At 53.9% G+C, this 22080-nt stretch overlaps 2 protein-coding genes across 4 annotated transcripts; both read left to right on the plus strand.

Moving 5' to 3' along the window:
• Positions 1 to 266: 266 nt before the first annotated feature.
• Positions 267 to 12091, plus strand: LOC102452069 (basement membrane proteoglycan-like). Of its 2 annotated transcripts, XM_075911970.1 has the most exons (10): positions 267 to 433; positions 1432 to 1555; positions 1669 to 1707; positions 2558 to 2857; positions 5610 to 5930; positions 6725 to 7045; positions 7827 to 8147; positions 9401 to 9685; positions 11398 to 11502; positions 11906 to 12091. In XM_075911970.1, exons 2-10 carry the CDS (start codon positions 1525 to 1527, stop codon positions 11998 to 12000), a joined length of 1818 nt encoding a protein of 605 aa, XP_075768085.1. In that variant the 5' UTR covers positions 267 to 433; positions 1432 to 1524; the 3' UTR covers positions 12001 to 12091. The 2 variants fall into 2 exon arrangements, with proteins under 2 accessions (XP_075768085.1, XP_075768086.1); XM_075911971.1 differs by lacking the exons at positions 267 to 433; positions 7827 to 8147 and having other exon boundaries at positions 1361 to 1555.
• A 1536-nt stretch (positions 12092 to 13627) lies between these two features.
• On the plus strand, positions 13628 to 21996 carry LOC142821355 (Fc receptor-like protein 5). 2 transcript variants are annotated; one of them, XM_075912250.1, is made up of 7 exons: positions 13628 to 15013; positions 15677 to 15818; positions 16296 to 16334; positions 17136 to 17435; positions 18826 to 19146; positions 19727 to 20047; positions 20995 to 21994. In XM_075912250.1, the coding sequence occupies exons 1-7, from the start codon at positions 14981 to 14983 to the stop codon at positions 21348 to 21350; spliced, it is 1512 nt and encodes a 503-aa protein (XP_075768365.1). In that variant the 5' UTR covers positions 13628 to 14980; the 3' UTR covers positions 21351 to 21994. The 2 variants fall into 2 exon arrangements, with proteins under 2 accessions (XP_075768365.1, XP_075768364.1); XM_075912249.1 differs by having other exon boundaries at positions 13628 to 15818; positions 20995 to 21996.
• The last annotated feature ends 84 nt before the right edge of the window (positions 21997 to 22080 follow it).

The raw sequence follows: 22080 nt of genomic DNA on the forward strand, positions 1-22080 counted from the left end.
GGGATGGAGAGAAAACCTGCCCCATCTCAGCTCCAAGTGGTCTGAATTCTCAACGGGCAGCTCTACTGCCAGTGAAAGCAGCAATTGCCCTGAGCAAACCCGGGCCCCTCGGCTGGATATCCAGCAAACCCAAGTGAAGCAGGAGCAAACTGTGTTTGCATAGACACGCCCAGGGTTTCTCGCTTCCAGCCGGTTGTGAGGGAAGCATCCTTCAGTTCCTGCTTCCGTGTTAATTTTTTTCCTAGCTGGGCTACCCCTGTGGGATTTGCTGTGGCTGGTTAGAAAGTACTGTGTGGTGACTAGGAACCACAGGCGATATGATTGTTTACCGGTGCCAAGGGGAAGGCGAAGGAGGCCTGTGTGGATAGACCGATTCCCCGATAAACTTCCAGCAAAGGCAGGAAACGGTCCAGGATAGAAACCCGTCTCCCAGGTGGGTGAGAAAAGTGAGTGTGCCCTTGTTACCATCCCACAGCTCTCTGGGTGGAACCCCCAACAGTGAGACTGCCCCTTCTCGGGGAGTCCACTCCCTCAGCAGCCCGGGGCCTCCACCCCCAGTGGGGACAGCACAACCCTGTTCTCCAGCCCAGAGCAGCTCCAAGCCAGCATCCCATAGGAGGGTATACTGAGCTTTGAACCTGGCACAGGAACCTTTGGCCTGCTCCCCCCTCAGCCCAGCTCATCTGAGTTTCCCCTGCAGCCATGTGGGCTTGGTCTGCCCCCCTGCCCCATCTCACAACCCCTGCCTTCTGGCCTAGCCTCCGATCCCCCTCCAACAGCAGCCCCTTCCCTGTCCATTGTCTTCTGTCCAGGTACATAGGGTCACCTGGGCCCTTCTCTTCTCCACCTCCCCTCTCCTCTGTCCATTTTTCTCCCCTGGCTGGGACCAGCTGGCTCAGGCCCTGAGGTGTCCCTTCTGCAGCCAGCTGGCTCAGGTCCTGAGGTGTCCCTTCTGCAGCCCGCTGGCCTCCCTCTGGCTGGGTCTGCCAGGCACCGGTCGCTGGGGTCTCCGGTTCTGTTCTGGGACATGGAAGGCCTCCCCTCTACATGCAATCCCTCAGAACCCCTCCAGTGCCCCGCTCCACTTCATCACACTGCCTCTGAGAAGTGACGGTGGAGGAGCTGGGATCCAGAATCAGGCTTTGGGGGACATCAGCAGGGGATGGAGAAGAGCCCTTGCCCTGGACTGGGAGGGGGCAGCAGGAAAGGTTGGGCAGCTCGCTCCAAAAGCAGCAGCGAACAGATGGCGTCTGTGGCCAGCAGCGAACAGCTGGGCCATGGGAAGAAGATGTTGAATTTGTGGTCTCAGCAGGATTTCCTGTGTGCTGGGAGGGGGGCAGTGACTTCTCCCAGGCCATGTGACGGAGGGGGGGAGGCAGGGAGCGCCGAGGGATGAGCAATGCACCCTGTCATGGGATTGTCCTTCTCAAGGGATCTGCACAGAAGGGTCAGTCACCCTTCCGAGGAAGACAGGGCAAGTGGTGGAGGTGAGAACCCAGCTCCCAGCCCAAGGGACCGGCTAGCATGGCACTAATTCACCTTCTCCCTCTGTTGGGTAAGTTACGTCTTTTTCTCTTTCTTTCTTCTGTTGACCTTCTTCTCCCTTTCCCCCCAGCATCCCATAACCCATGTCCATGGAGATCTCATCAACACTCTTCTCTCTTCCAGCCTCTCTCCAGTTCCTTCCCTGGCCAGTGTCCCCTGCAGGTAATGCTCATGCCTGTCCGTGCCGAGATGCTACTGCTTGGGGTGGGGATGTCTCGGAAGCCAGGGTGGGGTACTTCCTCCCATTGCAGCTGTCGGATGTGGCAGGAAAGGTCGGGGAGGATGTGAGCCCAGATATCGCTCTCCTTCACTTTGCACCTTATAGCCTGCTGTCCCTGCTGAGATGGGGCGTGGGGATGTCTTGGAAGCTGAGGTGGGGTATTTCCTTCCACTGAATCTGTGGGATGTGGCAGGGCAGTTCGGGGGTGGCGGGGGGGGGTGTGTGTGTGTGAACCCAGAAATCTCCGACTCCTTTGCTCCTTCCACCGATCCACCCGGTTCGTTCCAACCTCGCCCCAGAGAGGAGGGCCGAGCCATGGGAGGGAGGGTCTCTATGTGTCTCAGAATGGGGGGAAACGGAGCACTATGCTCTGGGAAAGGCTGACTCAGCATTTTTCTCTGGTCGAGGGAAGATAGCTCATTCTGACCGCACCCACGCAGTCGGGAACAGTCCTGGCCCTGCGTCAGCCTGGTGCTCCCGGTTCCTCTTTCTCTGTTTCCCTCCGTCCACCACACCAAGGGGCAGCCCTGAGGGGTGGGGGTGCAGGGGCCCCCCCAACATCCCAGTGCTCACCTCTGGACTGTTGCATGCAAGGCAGCTGCTCCCTCTTCTAGCCTATGGCTCAGGCTCTGGGAAGACTCAGGCTAGGGGACTCCATATGCAGCAGCAGGGGGAAAGGTGGTGGAACCTCCCATGGACTCTTCTCATCCATTGTGGGTGGGAAAGATGAGGGGGTCTGTTTGTGGTCTCTGTGGGTTCTGAGTTGGTGCTAATGGACCCTTCTCTCCCCAGACCCACATCCAGCCCCAACCTTCTCCATAGACCCCCGGAAGGACGAGTACCTGCTCGGAGACACCGTGGCTCTCACGTGCTCTGCTGACCCCCTGCCGGTTCCCATAAGAGAATTCCATTTCTACAGTGACAAGGGGTTGGCTGTGACAGCCAGAGTGTCCTCCCGATGGAAGCAGACCTATAACCTCAATATCACTGGGCCCCGCGATGCGGGGGAGTACAGCTGTGCCTATTACACGGGCAGGCCCGGTCATTTCACAAAGTCCAGGCACAGTGACGGTATCACCATCAAAGTCAAAGGTGAGATAGATCCATCTATCTATCCCCATACACCTCCTCTATCTATCTATCTATCTATCTATCTATCTATCTATCTATCTATCTATCTATCTATCTATCTATCTATCTATCTATCTATCTATCCCCACACACCCCCTCTATCTATCTATCTATCTATCTATCTATCTATCTATCTATCTATCTATCTATCTATCTATCTATCTATCTATCTATCTATCTATCTATCTATCTATCTATCATGTGTCTTCCTTCCTCCCTCACTAGCCTGTAGACATGGAAGTAGCTAGGCATAAAGGGTGTGTCTAGACTACAGGGTTTTGTTGACAAAAGTGGACTTTTGTGGACAAAATTATACCTGCGTATAGACAAAACTATACCTGCGTATACATAACGTCAACAGAACTCGGTAGTTTTGTTGACGGTGGTAAACGTCAGTCTATGAGGAATAACACCTTTTCTCAACAGAGTTCTGTCGACAGAAGGCATTATTGCAGCTACACTGTCCTTTGTGTCTACACTCTCATGTCGACAAAGCGGCTTGCTTTGTTGACAGAACTGGATGTAATCTAGACGCCCTTTGTCGACAGAAGCATTGTCGACGGTACCTGTCAACAAAGCCTCTGTTCACAAAAGCCTGTAGTCTAGATGTACCCATAGTGTGGGACCCCCTTCTTTATTATGTTCTGCTCATCGTGGTTCCCTAGCTTGTGGTGTTCTGTCAGGTTCGAGCGCGACTGCTATAGGGGGTAGCCTCCTTGCTTACCAGATCAGGGGTGGGGTCACCAATGTAGTTCTCCAGGCAACTGTTAGTTCGCAGGGGCCAGGACTCACTGTTGCGACGTCTCTGGCCCCTCCGACAATGACAACCAGATGGCTGCTTGTGTGTGTGCTCCGTGCTGTGGGACGTGTAGACTTGTGCACTAAGTCTCCACAGCAGACCCCGTGAGAAACCCCAAAGACCACAAACTAGATAAGGATCACAGACGCCAAGCCAGGTTTATTGTGACGCGAAATACAGTCATAGTTTTCAATAGACTACTGAACCGCGACACAGTTGCATCCCGTAGCAATGGAACAGCTCAACACAATGGAACACTTCCATTGCCCCCCTCAGCCGTTCAAAGATTGTCCCCTGAGACACCACCCTATATACAGGCACGAACACATCACTGCCGATGTGTGAGGCTGCCACCACCTGATGTTGCCAGACAACCACCCATCCCCTTGTGCCTCGTGATCTGATTAGACCATCTCCGTCCATCATGCATCAACCTCGCTATTTTCCTGAACCAGAGTCAGTATCCGTGGGGAGGAATCTTAGACCCTTTTCCTCACCAGGAGTCGGTATCCATGGGAAGTGGTACCATTGTCTTTTCGAATGCGCTTACAACTGATGGTCAGTCCCAATGACCAGTTAGTGTTAGCCCTGGACCTGTTATCGATAAGTCTGAGCCCTGTTCATGATGGGACTGTGAGCAGGGGGCTGCTTTTGCTCACAGCTTAGCTCTGCTTTATGTTCACCATGTTTTGTTCATTCTCAGCTAGGCCTCAGGCCTCAGATCTGACCTTCATGGGCTTATGTTTTAGGCCTTCGTGTTACTACAGTCCTAGCATTGCAATTCTTGTTGTGAAGGTTTTTCACAGATGCACAAACATGCATGAATACACACAGACACACATGTATGCACATAGACAGACACGCATGCATACACAGAGATATGCATATATACACACGCAGACAAACATACACAGAGACACACACGTATGCATACACACAGACACTCATCTATGCACACAGACACACAAACACACAGACACAGACACACGTATATACAGACATGCATGTATACAAAAACACACAGACACACACAAGTATGCACACAGATACATATATATACACTCACAGAGACACAGAGACAAACACAGACACACACACATGTATGCATACCCACAGACACATATCTATACACACACAGGCACACACATTCATGTAAGCACAGAAACAAACACACAGACACACAAACACACAGAGACACACACACGTATGCATACACACAGATACACATGCATACACACACACATAGAGACACACACACACACACTCATACAGACACACAGACACAAATGCGTTTCTACCTATTGTCGGTCAATAGCTCTTCATGGGTCTCCATGGCGGAAGAGGCTCTGTCTACCCCATAGTTGTTCGGGAGCAGGAATCTCTCCCGTGGCTCCTCTGGCATATGGAATTTCCCAGCCGTTCTCCCCACAATTACTCGTGGCCACCCCACATGACCTGGCACCTGCGTGGCTGCCGGTTAACATACCCATGGAATATGGCGGCTCGCACTCAGCCTAAGGAATAGTAAACCCAGCCACTACAGAGACAACAGTGTCTCTGCCCAACATAGCTTCCCAGACACTGACGCTCCTGCAATATGGTGGCTCACTGGGTACGTGAGAAACAAGGCCGCCCGACTAGCAACAAAGGACGGGCCGCCCAACTGAAAAACCCAAGAGTGGCCAAGGGCGCAATCCATCTGGTCACCCAGGGAAAGCCAAGACCCTCCTCTTTCCCACTCTGTAGGGTAACCCAATAACCGTATTTGGGGGGTGCATTTCTCTGTCCCGCTCCAACTGTGTCTCCACCGCCATGGCGGGATGGAAGCCACACCCATCCCATTCTCCAACCCACATCTTCTCTTTCCTCCCTCTCCTGCCTGGGTGGCCCCTCACACGCTGCTGTCCTCCTCAGACCCCCCTGCAGAGCCGATGTTAAGTGTGAACCCCCCATCCAGAGAGGCGAATGAAGGGCACCCTCTCGTCATCACCTGCACGGCTTCCGGGCACGCCGCGGAGCGGAGGTTCCACTTCTACCAGCACGGAGCAGAGATCGAGGCAGGGTCCGAGACCCATATCACAGAGCCCGACACCCCACCTTGGAACGTCGCCGTACTGAGCATCCCGCGGGCGGATACCAACAGCTCTGGTGAATACTCTTGCGGGTACGAGGAGAAGGACAGCGGGAGATGGATTCCCTCCACCAGGAGCCAGGCTGTGATGGTCACCTTGAAAGGTGAGGCTGCCGTAGGAACACACAACCAGGTCTAGACACACGGAACACTTAGTATTGCCTGTATGGATACACACAGAAACACACACATATGCATACACACAGATAGGCATGCATACACACACACACACAGACACACATATACAGACACAGACACCCACATGCATTTTTACCTATTGTCGGTCAATAGCTCTTCATGGGTATCCGTGACAGAAGAGGTTCTCTCTGCCTCATAGTTGTTTGGGAGCAGGAATATCTCCCATGGTTCCTCTGGCGTACGGGATTTCCCAGTTATTCTCCCCACAATTACTCGTGGCCACCCCACATGGCTGGCAGCCTGGCACCTGCATGGCTGCAGGTGAACATGTGCGTGGAATATGGTGGCTTGCACTCAGCCTAAGGAATGGTAGACACAGCTGCTACAGTGACAACAGCGTCTCTGCACAACATGGCTGCCCAGATACTAACGCTCTTCCAATAGGGCGGCTCACTGGGTACGTGAGAAACAAGGCCGCCCGACTAGCAACAACGGACGGGCCACCCAAATGAAAAATCCAGGAGTGGCCAAGGGGGTAATCCATCTGGTCACCCAGGGAAAGCCAAGACCCTCCTCTTTCCCACTCTGTAGGGTAACCCAATAACCGTATTTGGGGGGTGCATTTCTCTGTCCCGCTCCAACTATGTCTCCACCGCCATGGGCGGGATGGAAGCCACACCCATCCCATTCTCCAACCCACATCTTCTCTTTCCTCCCTCTCCTGCCTGGGTGGCCCCTCACACTCTGCTGTCCTCCTCAGGCCCCCCTGCAGAGCCGATGTTAAGTGTGAACCCCCCATCCAGAGAGGCGAATGAAGGGCACCCTCTCGTCATCACCTGCACGGCTTCCGGGCACGCCGCGGAGCGGAGGTTCCACTTCTACCAGCACGGAGCAGAGATCGAGGCAGGGTCCGAGACCCATATCACAGCGCCCGACACCCCACCTTGGAACGTCGCCGTGCTGAGCATCCCGCGGGCGGATACCAACAGCTCTGGTGAATACTCTTGCGGGTACGAGGAGAAGGACAGCGGGAGATGGATTCCCTCCACCAGGAGCCAGGCTGTGATGGTCACCTTGAAAGGTGAGGCTGCCGTAGGAACACACAACCAGGTCTAGACACACGGAACACTTAGTATCGCCTGTATGGACACACACAGAAACACACACACAGATACGCATGTATACACACACACACAGAGACACACATATACAGACACAGACACCCACATGCATTTTTACTTATTGTCGGTCAATAGCTCTTCATGGGTATCCGTGACAGAAGAGGCTCTCTCTGCCTCATAGTTGTTTGGGAGCAGGAATATCTCCCATGGTTCCTCTGGCATAAGGGATTTCCCAGTTATTCTCCCCACAATTACTCGTGGCCACCGCACATGGCTGGCAGCCTGGCACCTGCATGGCTGCAGGTGAACATGCGCGTGGAATACGGTGGCTTGCACTCAGCCTAAGGAACGGTAGACACAGCTGCTACAGTGACAACAGCGTCTCTGCCCAACATGGCTGCCCAGATACTAACGCTCTTCCAATAGGGCGGCTCACAGGGTACGTGAGAACCGTGGCCGCCCGACTAGCAACAACGGATGGGCCACCCAAATGAAAAACCCAGGAGTGGCCAAGGGCGCAATCCATCTGGTTGCCCAGGGAAAGCCAAGACCCTCCTCTTTACTGTTCAGTAGGGTAACCCAATAACTGTCTTTGGGGGGGTGCATTTCTCTGTCCCGCTCCAACCGAGTCTCCACCGCCATGGCGGGATGGAAGCCATGCTCGTTCCATTCTCCAAACCGTATCTTCTCTTTCCTCCATGTCCTGCCCAGGTGGCCCTCACATGCTGCTTTTCTCCTCAGGCCCCCCTGCAGAGCCGACATTGAATGTGGACCCCCCGTCCAAAGAGGTGAATGAAGGGCACCCCCTCTTCATCACCTGCATGGCCCCCGGGGACGCCCTGGAGCGGAGGTTCCACTTTTACCAGCACGGAGCCGAGTTAAAGGCAGGAGCCGAGAAAAACATCACGTCACCAGACACCTCACCTTGGAACGTCGCCGTGCTGAGCATCCCGCGGGCGGATACCAGCAGCTCTGGGGAATACTCCTGCGGGTACGAGGAGAAGGACAGTGGGAGATGGATTCCCTCCACCAGGAGCCAGGCTGTGATGGTCACCTTGAAAGGTGAGGCTGCCGTAGGGGGACACAACCATCCCTAAGCACACGGAACACTTTGTATGGCCTGGACGGACACACACACAGACACTCCCCCCCCAAAGCATTAAACTTCCTAGCACTATCATGCAGAACTTCTCCTGCCCCTAATACAATATAACTACACCTTCCCCACCCTGGTGCCCTAGTGCCCAGTCTACAGTATAGCTGCCCCTTCCTCACCCCGCCCTCTGCTGCCCTAGTGCCCATTATACAGTATATCCGCCCCTTCCCCGCCCCACCCTCTGCTGCCCCCTAGTGCCCATTATACAGTATAGCCGGCCCTTCCCCGCCCCACCCTCTGCTGCCCCTAGTGCCCATTATACAGTATAGCCGGCCCTTCCCCGCCCCACCCTCTGCTGCCCCCTAGTGCCCGTGATACAGTATAGCCGCCCCTTCCCCACCTCACCCTCTGCTGCCCCTAGTGCCCGTTATACAGTATAGCCGCCCCTTCCCCGCCCCACCCTCTGCTGCCCCCTAGTGCCCATTATACAGTATAGCCGCCCCTTCCCCGCCCACCCTCTGCTGCCCCCTAGTGCCCATTATACAGTATAGCCGCCCCTTCCCCGCCCCACCCTCTGCTGCCCCCTAGTGCCCATTATACAGTATAGCCGCCCCTTCCCCGCCCCACCCTCTGCTGCCCCTAGTGCCCATTATACAGTATAGCCGCCCCTTCCCCACCTCACCCTCTGCTGCCCCTAGTGCCCATTGTACAGTATACTTCCAAACACCCACCATGGTCACCCCTTTCCCACGCCAGCCTCTGCTGCCCTAGTGCCCATTATACAGTATAGCCGCCCCTTCTCCACCCACCCTCTGCTGCCCCCAGTGCCCATTATACAGTATAGCCGCCCCTTCCCCGCCCCACCCTCTGCTGCCCCTAGTGCCCATTGTACAGTATACTTCCAAACACCCACGATGGTCACCCCTTTCCCACTCCAGCCTCTGCTGCCCTAGTGCCCATTATACAGTATAGCCGCCCCTTCCCCGCCCCACCCTCTGCTGCCCCTAGTGCCCATTGTACAGTATACTTCCAAACACCCACGATGGTCACCCCTTTCCCACTCCAGCCTCTGCTGCCCTAGTGCCCATTATACAGTATAGCTGCCCCTTCCCCGCCCCACCCTCTGCTGCCCTACTAAACATCACACCATCCCTGCCTCTCCATGACAGGTAGCTTGTGGTCCTGCTAGTGAGCACCCCCATTTTTCTTCTGCTCCCAGAGCCCCTTCCCCCGTCTGTGCTGAGGGTGAATCCCTCATCGGGAGCTGTGGATGAAGGCCTGCCCCTGAACTTCACCTGCATGGCTCCCAAGGTCCCCAGCGAACAGAGGTTTCACTTCTACAAGAACGGGACCAAGATCGACACTAGTGCCTCAGAGCCTGAGCTGACCATCCCCCAGGCTGGCCTTGACATGGCCGGGGAATTCACCTGTGGGTACGAGGAGAAGGTGAATGGGCGGTGGGTCGCCTCCCCCAGGAGCCAGGCCGTGACTGTCACTGTGAAAGGTGAGTGTCCCAGAACCCCAGTAAGAACCCCTGGATCACACCAGCGGCCCCTCTTCTCCTTCCAAAGCGATGCCATGTTAAAAAGGGGATATTAACAAGACTCAGGAATCATACTGCAGTGCCCCCATGTAACCTTCTGGTGCTGGCATGTCCCTAGGGCTGTGTCATATTGTGGGTTTGCAGATGGGCTCATAGCCGGCTGAATTGCTTCATAATTACTTACAGCCCCAAAGTCGTGATCTTGTACTACAAGGCACACCCAACCTGTCCTTCAGAATGCTTGTCTTTGCCATGTTGGCCACCAAAAAGTCCAGCAAGCCATCGCCTTGCTCCCGGAGTGGTGACCTTAATGGAAGACCAATGGAGTAACCTCCAGGGCCCTTTTTAGGACCATGTCTGCGTGGAGGGAATCTCTTTAATCCTCCCAAAATGGCGTCCAGGGGTGAACACTTGAAACCAACCTCAGAGCCCACAAATTCTTTTCTCCAAAAAACTTAAAAAGAAAAAAAGAAAATACGAGCTGCTGTCCCCTCTTCAGAGGCCTGCAGATCCCACAGACAGATTTTCCAGGACACAGAAATGAACCAATACCCGGTTAAGAAAAAAAGAACAAACTTTTATTATTAAAACAATACTCTAATTACAAGCAGAGTTGGAACAGCTAGATAGGAAGACCACCAATTAATAGAGTCATTGAGGATTCCCACATGGGCCAAAACTTGGTTTCAGAGAGAAGAAAGTCCATTTCTGACAGCTCAGACATCAGATCCAAATTCCCAACCCAGAAAACAATAAATTTGTACAGATTTATTTAAACTTTATCCTACACACACATGCGGAAGAGCCTTTTTCTTGGAGAGAGACATGTCTTCTGTCTCCCTCAGTATCTAGAGAGCAAACAGGCTCAGAGAGAAAGGAGGGGAAAAACTCAAAATTCCTTTGTCCCAGTTTGAAATCTCTAACTGCATTTCTTTTGGCTGAGCGGCTACCTGACTAGGTACAGAGACATAGTTAACCCCTTAGTCCCCAGGCTGATGACTAACCCTCATGGTTATGACAAATGGAGATTCCACCCCCGCCCTAGGGAACCCATGCTAGTGCTTCCCCACCCGCCTAGGCAAATCGTTTTCCTAATATGCAGTCTTCCCCTCCCTGATTTCAACTTGCCCATGAACGACTCAGTCCCTTTGTTAGGCAGCAGCCATGACTTACAGGTTTGTCTGAATACTCCCAGCCTAGTTCCTCCAGTGTGGATTGGCACCACTTAATGTCCCCTGCCAACCAAGTGCTCTGATTCGCTCAACTAGTTCCACACCAGTTCCACCAGGTCTGTTGCTAATTTCCCAAGAACAACCCCATCAAACACAAAGGCTCATCCCCTCGCCCCCCAAAAAGGCATGTGACTCATGGAAACCCAATCGGTGCACCCTCAGCTGGCAATAGACACTTTGTTTTGTGCTCTCCCTGCACAAGATTGGGTGCCAACATAGAATGGTAATTGTGATGATGTTTTGCACGGTCCTATCAAAATCCAATCACATCGCAGGCTGGCCCCGAAAAGCATCGGGCAGGCAGAAAACCATTCGTTAAAAGGAAGGGCACCTGGGATTCTTTGCACCAGCTGGGGTGGAGTCGATCTAGTAGATCCATATTCACTCTTCTTTCCCTATGATTCCTGCCTGTTAACTCCTCCCCTTCTGCCCTTTCCTCAGGTGTCACGTCGCTGCCCATCCCCCTGGTGGCGGGGGCTGCAGCTGGTGTGCTGGCTCTGGTTTTACTGCTACTCCTCCTCTGTCTCTGCGTGAGGAAAAGGAAAGGTGCGTGGGCACAGGAGAGAGGTGGGTGGGAAGGGGGAATCTGCCATCCAGGATGAAAATTCAAGTCTCCATTTCAAGGAGATTCTGGAGAAATCACACACTGCCTCTTATTGATAGTCTCGCAAAAGCCTATTGCAAAGGACTGCCTTGCAAGGGATCATGGGTGATTTGCTAATGCAGGATTTCAGTGCAAAGGACAGTGGGTAATTTGAACTAAAAGACAGCGGGGAGTTTCCTAGAAGGAGATTCTGCTGAAATCATGGGTAATTTGGTAACTGTGCGATGCTGGTGCAAAAGGGAGAGACGGTAGGAAGGGGAATGGGACCTACTCTTTGGGATTCCGGTGTCTTAAGGTGGGACAGGATCACTCCAAGAGACATCATGTTGATTCCCTCCTTGGCAGGCTCCAGGTGGTCGATAAACAGAACCGAGAAGGATGGCTCCATCAGCAGTTACTCGCCGATACCCCTGGCATCAATGAACCCAGACACTTTTTAGCCTCTGTGGGAACCCACTCTGCTCCTCCCCACCATGCTGCCTCAGTTTCCCCTCACTGTGTCATAAGGTTAATGAAGGGCTGTAAATATTATGACTCTGTGCATTCTTCCAAGGTCTCCGCCTCACCTGTGGTCACGTGCCAGGTCTCCCGCCCACTTCAGTGTGAGTGGAGAACCCCTTGTGCTGAAAATATCTCTGGCCCAATGAAATGTGATTGCGTCTCTTTACCTGTCGCAATGAGTCTCAGACTATTTGCGAGTAAGGAGGATGTTTCGATTCTCCTACGTTTCATCAGATCTCCCTCCTTTGCCATGAACGTTCAAGACAATGTGAATCACTGTAAATTCCCTGTCTCCTCTTTGGTATTAAACACCTCTCTAATCTCCTAAGGCAGGGTGGGGAATCTTTTTGGGGCTGGGGGGCCACAGAGCCACAGAAAAATCAGTCAGGGTCACAGACTAGCAAGAAGCAGGGAATAAAACACCCTCGCTGATCTGACCACCAAGTGAGAAGAGAGGAAAAAGACTCCCCCTTGCTCCCCTTAAACTCCAGCCCCATGGGGGTGGGGGAGGTGCTGAGGCTCAGGGTTACCCCCAGGGCTGGATTAACTCTTCTGGTACCTGGGTCTAGTCCCATGAGGCTCTGCAAGAATGGAATGGAGGTGGGGGTGGAATATGGATGGGAGGAGGTGCAGGAGCAGGTAGGAGGTGGGTGTGGGATCAGGGTGGAGGTGTGGGCGGGGTTTGGGAGGGAGGAGCGTGCAGGAGCAGGATGGAGGTGGGGGCAGGGTCTGGGTGGGAGGAGGGTGCTGGAGTGAGGTGCAGGTGTGGGCAGAGTCTGGGCATGACAGGGTGCAGAAGTGGGCTGGAGGTGTGGGTGGTGTCTGGGCAGGAGGAGAGGGTGGCAGTGGGGTGCGGGTGTGGGTGGGGTCTGGGCATAAGGAGGGTGTGGGAGCAGGGTGCAGGTGTGGGTGGAGTCTGGGCGGGAGGAGGATATGGGAGCAGAGTGGAGATGTGGGTGTGGTCTGGGAATGAGGAAGGTAAAGGAGTGGGCGGAGCTGTTGGCAGGGTCTGGGTGGGAAGAGGATGTAGGAGAGCGGTGGAGGTGCAGTTGGGGTCTGGGTGAGAGGAGGGGTGGGAGCGGGATGGAAGTGTGGGCTGGAGGAAGGTGTGGAAGCAAACAGAGTTATGGGCAGGGTCTGAGCTGGAGGCAGGAGCGGGAGCAGGTGAAGGTGTGGGCGGGTTCTGGGTGGGAGGATGGTGCAGGAGCGGGTGGAGATGTGGGCAGGGTCTGGATGGGAGGAGGGTGCAGGAGCGGGTGGAGGTGTGGGCAGGGTCTGGCTGGGAGGAGGGCGCAGGAGCGGGTGGAGGTGTGGGCAGAGTATGGGCGGGAGGAGGGTGCAGGAGGTGTGGGAGTATGGGCGGGAGGTGTGGGAGTATGGGCGGGAGGAGGTGGAGGTGTGGGCGGAGTCTGGGCGGGAGAAGAGTGCAGGAGCGGGTGGAGGTGTGGGCGGAGTCTGGGCGGGAGGAGAGTGCAGGAGCGGGTGGAGGTGTGGGCGGAGTCTGGGCGGGAGGAGAGTGCAGGAGCGGGTGGAGGTGTGGGCGGGGTCTATGCGGAGCGGAGGGGAGTTTGGGAGCGCTTTCCTGCAGCACACAGAGCCCTTTCCTGCCCCCTAACAGGGGTCTACAGCTGTGGGGAGCTGAGGGGTCACTCATGCCGCTGCGGGGTGGGAGGTTGAGCCCCACGTCTGTTACCAGATTTGCCCAGTTCTCTGACGTGTGCTCATTTATTAGGGTTACACTTACGGGCCCGGAGGGAGGTTCACAATTCTATCCGGGTGCTGCGGGTGCTTCTTTGTGCTCTCCTATGGGGCTGAATTCTCCCTGCTGCCCATTCTCCCTCCCACTGGAGCGCCCCTGCAGGAACTAGGCTCCTCAGGACGGGGTCCTCCCCACCTTAGCAACACACAGACACTCACCCCCCACTACCAGAGCACCCCTGGAGGGACTGGGCACTCAGCTCTCACACGCTGACCTCTCCTACATCCCTGGACTCAGCACACTGGTTAACAGCAACGCCCCACTGCACCCCCATGTTCCTTTGGCCTCCGTGGGTGGAATTAAACAGCACTTTACACTGCCATCCTCATAAGCCCCCAGGTTCAGCACCCCCTATCCCCACTCTCACCCCACAATCATTCCCTGGGGAACCACACGATGAGCAAACCCCACGAGACTTTGGTCACGCCAGGGATCTGTCGCTTGGGGACGAGAAGCGTTGCTGCAGAGCGAATGGGGAAGCCAAAACAACCCCGCTTGAGGAAGAGCGAGCGAAAGAGAAAGAGAGAGAGATGCAACCAGCTGAACAATGACCATTATTTATTTCTGCGTAGTGAAAACAGTGACACTATCGAATCTAAATTGAAACCGATTACAGATGGTAGAACAGTTTACATAGGGCAGGGTCAGGAGGCTGCGCATACAGAAGTAGTTGAGGGAGAGGGGAAGAGAGAGAGAGACCTCACCACTCCGTGGAGCTTGCCCTGATCGGGGTGCCCAGAGGGGGATGGGAGCCGGGGGTCCAGAGGGCAGGAGACGAGCACGATCAGACAGGAGATGAAGACAACTCAATGGAACGGATGCAGCTTACGTCCCGGTCTCAGGACCGTTTTTCTTGGGCAAGGGTAGGCGTCCTTACAGGGACAGGACAACGGTGCGAAGGGAAACGGAGGCGAGACGACAGAGACTGATCGCCCCTGGTGATGGGGGATGTTCCTTGAAGGAGCTCCCAACGCAACTGGGCAGTGGCAGTATCGTAGATGTCAATAGGATCATGACGACTCATTGGGGGGCTGAGCAGGCCTGGGTTCATTAGCATCTGGAGCAGAGATTTCCCATCAGGCCGTGCGTCTCTGCTTTCGGTATCCCAGAGTTCAGTGCGGGTCCTGCCTTGGAAGAGCGGGTCTCCATGCTGACTGCTAATGAGAAGTCCCTCTGTCCTATCGTCAGTGCAGGTGAGGCTGGGGGGTTCCTTAATTAGTTTAGGGTGGGTTTTCCTCGGCCTTTTCATTGCTTTGTCTTTGATTCCAGCAGGGGGGATGGTTTTCCAGGAGTGTCACTCCCTGCTCCCCAAGAGCACAGGGCTGGTAGGTAGCACGTCTCATGGTCCCCATCAAGGCAAGGCTCCACCCCCATCCCATAGTCCCTTTACCTCCCGTTCACCATTCACAGAAGTAGTTGGGGCTGGAAGGGACCTCAAAAGCCATGAATCCACTCCTGCCTGAGATAGGGCCTTGTAGACCTGCCCCCTCCCACCCCCCAACTCCTGCACTCTCCCTCCTTCTACACCCCAGAAGGTGTCTCTCCAAGGTGGGCCTTGGGACCTCCAGGGACAGGCCTTCCACGACCTCCCTTCAGAGTCGATGCCCGAGTGTAATGACCTCAGCAGGTGTTTTCCCCTCCCATCTTCTCTCAGGCTGCTAGCCTGGCCCTGGACTGCGCCTCAGTTTCCCCACACAGTAGGAGGAGGCCTTTAGGGTGGGTCCTGCCCTGCTGAGTCTTGTTGCTCTTGAGACGCTGGAAGAGAGGGGGGCAGAGAAACACCCCGAGCGGATGGCCAGTGCATGGTAACATTTCACCAGAGCCTGGCCAGGATGACACGATGCCTCTCTTCTCAGAGGAAACAGAGGACACCACAGCACAGGAAGGGTGACACTCCCTTTCCCCCCCGGGCAGAGCTGGGGCCAGTGGCTGAGCGGAGAACCCAGCTCCCAGCCCAGAGCGACCAACTCAGCATGGCGCGGACTCTACTTCTGCTGGGTAAGTGCCCACCTCAACCTGTATCCTTTCTTGCTCGCTCCTACTTCTCCTCCGGCCCTCCTGGCCAGCTGGCTCCACTCCTTCCTTCGGCCTTTCTCACTCCCCCCTTTCTTCCTCTCTTTTCTCTTTTTTCTTTCTTTCCAGATCTTTCTACTTTTTTGCTTTCTCTTTCTTGTCTTGCTGACTTGTTTTCTGACCATCTCTTTTCTCTCTCACTGGCAGGCTGTCCTTCTGGGTCCTCTTTCTTTCTTTCTTTCTTTCTTTCTTTCTTTCTTTCTTTCTTTCTTTCTTTCTTTCTTTCTTTCTTTCTTTCTTTCTTTCTTTCTTTCTTTCTTTCTTTCTTTCTTCTGAGCTTTAGTATCCCTTCATCCACTCTTTCTCACTCCCCCCTTTTTCTAACATGCCTAACTCCCAGCATGCTCATCCATCCACCCTTCCTCCCCCAATCTATCACTCATCCCCTCTTCTCTCTTTCAGCCACTTTTCAGCTGCTGCCCCAGCTGGTGCTCCTTTCAGGTAAGGTGGAGTCCTGGGCTGGCTGCAATAACTCATTTTGGGGTGGAGGTTATCTCTGGAGAAGGATTTGCCAGTGCTTATGCTGTGGGGTCTGGGATCTTGGGGGTGGATCTGTGGGAGGAAACCCATCCGTCTCCCCCTTGCAAAGACCAATCTTCATCCAGCCCCAGTTCAGAGTCACCCACCGATCCCACAACTGAGCCAAGTCCGTGGGTTCTTCGCCCTGGGAGTCTGGAGGGTGCATGGGCGCATTGCTGCCCCTTAGTGGGAGGCGAGGGATAGGGTGTGTTTTGGGAGGTATTTTCACCCGAGGGCTTGAGTTTAGGAGCACACCCCATTGATGCAGAACATCCGGTTCCTTCCCCATCTCCGTTCCCGCCCCCCCTTCTCCTGACTTTGTCCCACCATTTTGTTCCCGTCGGCTCATTCTGACTGCACCAACGCAGTTAGGAAAAGTCCTGGCCCTCCGTCAGCCTGGCATTCCCAGTTCCTCTTTGTATGTTGTCCCCCCATCCACCACACCAGGGAGCAGACCTGAGCAGAGGGGGGGCAGGGACTCCCCTCCCCCCAACTTCCCAGTGCTCACCTCCTGCCTCTTGCATTCAGGGCAGCTGTCCCCTGTCCTCGCCTAGGTCACAGCCAAGGGGAGTCCACAAGCCAGTGCCCTGAGAAAAGGGCTGGGAACCTCCCATGGACTCTTCCCATCCATCAGGGGTGGATGGAGGGGAAAGACGAGGGGGTCTGTTTGTGGCCGTGTCTCTGTGGGTTTTCTATTCTGCTAATGGACCCTTCCCTCCCCAGCCCCACATCCAGCCCCAGCCTTTTCTATAGACCCACTGAAGGACGAGTACCTGATTGGAGACACCGTGGCTCTCACGTGCTCTGCTGAACTCCTGTCGGTTCCCGTGAGAGAATTCCACTTCTACAGTGACACGGGGTTCGCTGTGACAGACAGAGTGTCCTCTGGCAGGAAGAAGACCTACAACTTTAACATAACCGGGCCCCGCGACGCGGGGGAGTATTACTGTGCATATTACACAGGCAGGACTGGTCATTTAACAAAGTCCATGCACAGCGCCACTATCACCATCAAAGTCAAAGGTGAGAGAGATCTATCTATCTATCCCCACACACCCCCTCGATCTATCTATCTATCTATCTATCTATCTATCTATCTATCTATCTATCTATCTATCTATCTATCTATCTATCTATCTATCTATCCCCACACCCCCCCTCTATCTATCTATCTATCTATCTATCTATCTATCTATCTATCTATCTATCTATCTATCTATCTATCTATCCCCACACCCCCCCTCTATCTATCTATCTATCTATCTATCTATCTATCTATCTATCTATCTATCTATCTATCTATCTATCTATCTATCTATCTATCCCCACACACCCCATCTATCTATCTATCTATCTATCTATCTATCTATCTATCTATCTATCTATCTATCTATCTATCTATCTATCTATCTATCTATCTATCCCCACACCCCCCCTCTATCTATCTATCTATCTATCTATCTATCTATCTATCTATCTATCTATCTATCTATCTATCTATCTATCTATCTATCTATCTATCTGGTGTCTTCCTGCCTCTCTCGCTAGCCTGTAGACATGAAAATAGCTAGGCATAAAGGGTGTGTTTAGACTGCAGGATTTTGTTGACAAAAGTACACTTTTGTGGACAAAACTATACCTGCGTCTACACTACTGATGAATTCTGTCGACATAATGTAGACAGAACTTGGCAGTTTTGTCGACGGTGGTAAATCTCAGTCTAGGAGGAATAACACCTTTTGTCAACAAAATTCTGTCGACAGGAGGCATTATTGCATCTACACTGTCCTTTGCATCTACACTCTCATGTCGACAAAGTGGCTTGCTTTGTCCACAGAACTGGATGAAGTCTAAATGCCCTTTGTCAACAGAAGCGTTGTCAACAGTATGGGTACGTCTAAACTACACAGCTCCGTTGATGGAGCCATGTAGTTTAGGCAGATAGGTAGAGGGAAATGAATCAGCGATTTAAATAATCAAGGTTTCATTTAAATTTAAATGGCTGCCAGGCTCTGCCAAACAGCTGATGATCAGCTGTTTGTCAGCAGATCGGGGCAGTCTGGACGTGCAGTGGTCGACGAGGAAGCCTTTGACAACTGGCAAAGGTATGGCTCGGGAAACCAGGTTTACCTGCGCCGGTTGACAAACCCTTCCTTGTCGACCGTGGCACATGGAGACTGCCCCAATCTGCCGAAAAAAAGCTGATCATGAGCTGGTGGTCACCCAGGGAAAGCCAAGAATCAACTCTTTCCCGCTCAGTAGGATAACCCAATAACGGTCTCTGTCCCGCTCCAACCGTGTCTCCACCGCCACAGTGGGATGGAAGCCATGCAAGTCCCATTCTCAAAGGGGCATCTTCTCCTTCCTTCATCTCCTGCCCGGGTGACCCCTCACATGCTGCTGTTCTCCTCAGGCCCCCCTGCTGAGCCAATGTTGAGTGTGGACCCCCCGTCCAGAGAAGCATATAAAGGGCACCCCATCGTCGTCACCTGCACGGCTCCCACGCACGCCACAGAGCGGAGGTTCCACTTCTACCAGCAAGGGGCTGAGATCGAGGCAGGAGCCGAGAAGCACATCACGGCGACTGACACCCCACCTAGGAACGTCGCAGTGCTGAGCATCCCACGGGCGGATACCAACAGTACAGGGAAATACTCCTGCGGGTACGAGGAGAAGGACAGTGGGAGATGGATTCCCTCCTCCAGGAGTCAGGCTGTGATGCTCACCTTGAAAGGTGAGGCTGCCGTAGGGACACACAACGAGCAATACAAAACAGGAACACTTAGTATGGCCTGGACGGACACACACACGCAGAAGTATGCATACACTGAAACCCTCATCTATGCACACAGACACACACAGACAAAGACACACGTTTATATACAGAGACACGTAGGTATACACAAACACAGAGACACACAGACACAAACAGGTATTCATTCACAAAGGCGTTTCTGCCCCACATGGCTGCCCAGATACTAACGTTCTTCCAATATGGCATCTCACAGGGGACGTGAGAAACGTGGGCGCCCGACTAGCAACAACGGATGGGCTGCCCAACTTAAAAAATCCCAGGAGTGGCCATGGGGGCAATCCATCCGGACACCCAGGGAAAGCCAAGCCCCGCCTGTGTCCCACTCCGTAGGGTAACCCAGTAACCGTCTTTTGGGGGATGTATTTCTCTGTCCCGCTCCAACCGAGTCTTCACCGCCATGGGGGGATGGAAGCCACGCCTGTCTCATTCTCCAATCCGCATCTTCTCTTTCCTCCCTCTCCTGCCCGGGTGGCCCCTCACATGCTGCTGTTCTCCTCAGGCCCCCCTGCAGAGCCGACGTTGAGTGTGGACCCCCCGTCCAGAGAGGCGAATGAAGGGCAGCCCCTCGTCATCACCTGTATCGCTCCTGGGGACGCTGCGGAGCGAAGGTTCCACTTCTACCAGCAAGGAGCCGAGCTCGAGGCAGGAGCTGAGAAGCACATCACGGCGCCTGAAACCCCACCTAGGAACGTCGCCGTGCTGAGCATCCCGCGGGCGGATACCAACAGCTCTGGGGAATACTCCTGCGGGTACGAGGAGAAAGACAGTGGGAGATGGATTCCCTCCTCCAGGAGTCAGGCTGTGATGGTCACCTTGAAAGGTGAGGCTGTGGTAGGGACACACAATGAGCAATAGAAAACAGGAACACTTAGTATGGCCTGGATAGACACACACTCTCAGAAGTATGCATACACTGAAACACTCATCTATGCACACAGACACACACAGACAAAGACACACGTTTATATACAGAGACACGTAGGTATACACAAACACAGAGACACACAGACACAAAAAGGTATTCATTCACTCAGGCACATATACATACACACACAGAGACACAGAGACAAACACTGCCACACACACACGTATGCATACATACATATATACATGTGTACACACGCACACTCAGACACACACACACATGGGTTTTTACCTAATGTCGGTCAAGAGCTCTTTATAGTTATCCGTGCCGGAAGAGCCTCTGTCTGCCCCATAGTTGTTTGGGAGGAGAAATCTCCTGGAATGGGTTTCTCATCCATTCTCCCCACTATTACTGGTGGCCACCCCATGTGGCCGGCAGCTTAGCACCTGCGTGGCTGCAGGTCAACATGCCCGTGGAATATGCTGGTTCGCACTCAGCCAAAGGAACGGTGAACACCGCCGTTCCACAGACAACATTGTCTCTCCCCAACATGGCTGTCCAGATACTAACGCTCTTCCCACATGGAAGCTCACAGAGTACGTGAGAAACGTGGCCGCCCGACTAGCAACAACGGACGGGCCGCCCAACTAAAAAAAATCCCTTGAGTGGACAAAGGGGCAATCCATCTGGTCACCCAGGGAAAGCCAAGACCCTCCTCTTTTCGGTTCCGTAGACTAACCCAATAACTGTATTTGGGGGCATGCATTTCTCTGTCCCGCTCCAACCGTGTCTCCACCGCCATGGCGGGATGGAAGCCATGCCCGTTCCATTCTCCAACTCGCATCTTCTCTTTCCTCCCTCTCCTGCCCGGGTGGCCCCTCACACGCTGCTGTTCTCTTCAGGACCCCCTGCAGAGCCGAAGTTGAGTGTAGACCCCCCGTCCAGAGAAGCAAATGAGGGGCACCCACTCGTCGTCACCTGCACAGCTCCCGGGCACGCTGCGGAGCGGAGGTTCCACTTCTACCAGCACGGAGCAGAGATCGAGGCAGGGTCCGAGACCCACATCACAGAGCCCGACACCGAAGCTAGGAACATCGCCGTACTGAGCATCCCGCTGGCGGATACGAACAGCTCTGGGGTATACACCTGCGGGTACGAAGAGAAGGACAGCGGGAGATGGATTCCCTCCACCAGGAGCCAGGCTGTGATGGTCACTTTGAAAGGTGAGGCTGCCGTAGGGACACACAACGAGCAATAGAAAACAGGAACTCTTAGTATGGCCTGGACGGACACACACACGCAGAAGTAGGCATACACTGAAACACTCATCTATGCACACAGGCACACACAGACAAAGACACAGGTTTATATACAGAGACACGTAGGTATACACAAACACAGAGACACACAGACACAAACAGGTATTCATTCACTCAGGCACATATACATACACACACAGAGACACAGAGACAAACACTGCCACACACACACCTATGCATACACACATATATACATGTGTACACACGCACACAGATACACACACACACACATACAGACACGTAGACACACACACACATGTGTTTTTACCTAATGTCAGTCAAGAGCTCTTTATAGTTATCTGTGCCGGAACAGCCTCTGTCTGCCCCATAGTTGTTCGGGAGGAGAAATCTCCAGGAATGGGTTTCTCAGCCATTCTCCCCACTATTACTGGTGGCCACCCCATGTGGCCGGCAGCTTGGCACCTGCGTGGCTGCAGGTCAACATGCCCGTGGAATATGCTGGTTCGCACTCAGCCAAAGGAACGGTGAACACCGCCGTTCCACAGACAACATTGTCTCTCCCCAACATGGCTGTCCAGATACTAACGCTCTTCCCACATGGAAGCTCACAGAGTACGTGAGAAACGTGGCCGCCCGACTAGCAACAACGGACGGGCCGCCCAACTAAAAAAACCCCAGGAGTGGACAAAGGGGCAATCCATCTGGTCA

Source organism: Pelodiscus sinensis, chromosome 30 (genome assembly GCF_049634645.1).
Source record: "Pelodiscus sinensis isolate JC-2024 chromosome 30, ASM4963464v1, whole genome shotgun sequence".
NCBI lineage: Eukaryota > Metazoa > Chordata > Testudines > Trionychidae > Pelodiscus > Pelodiscus sinensis.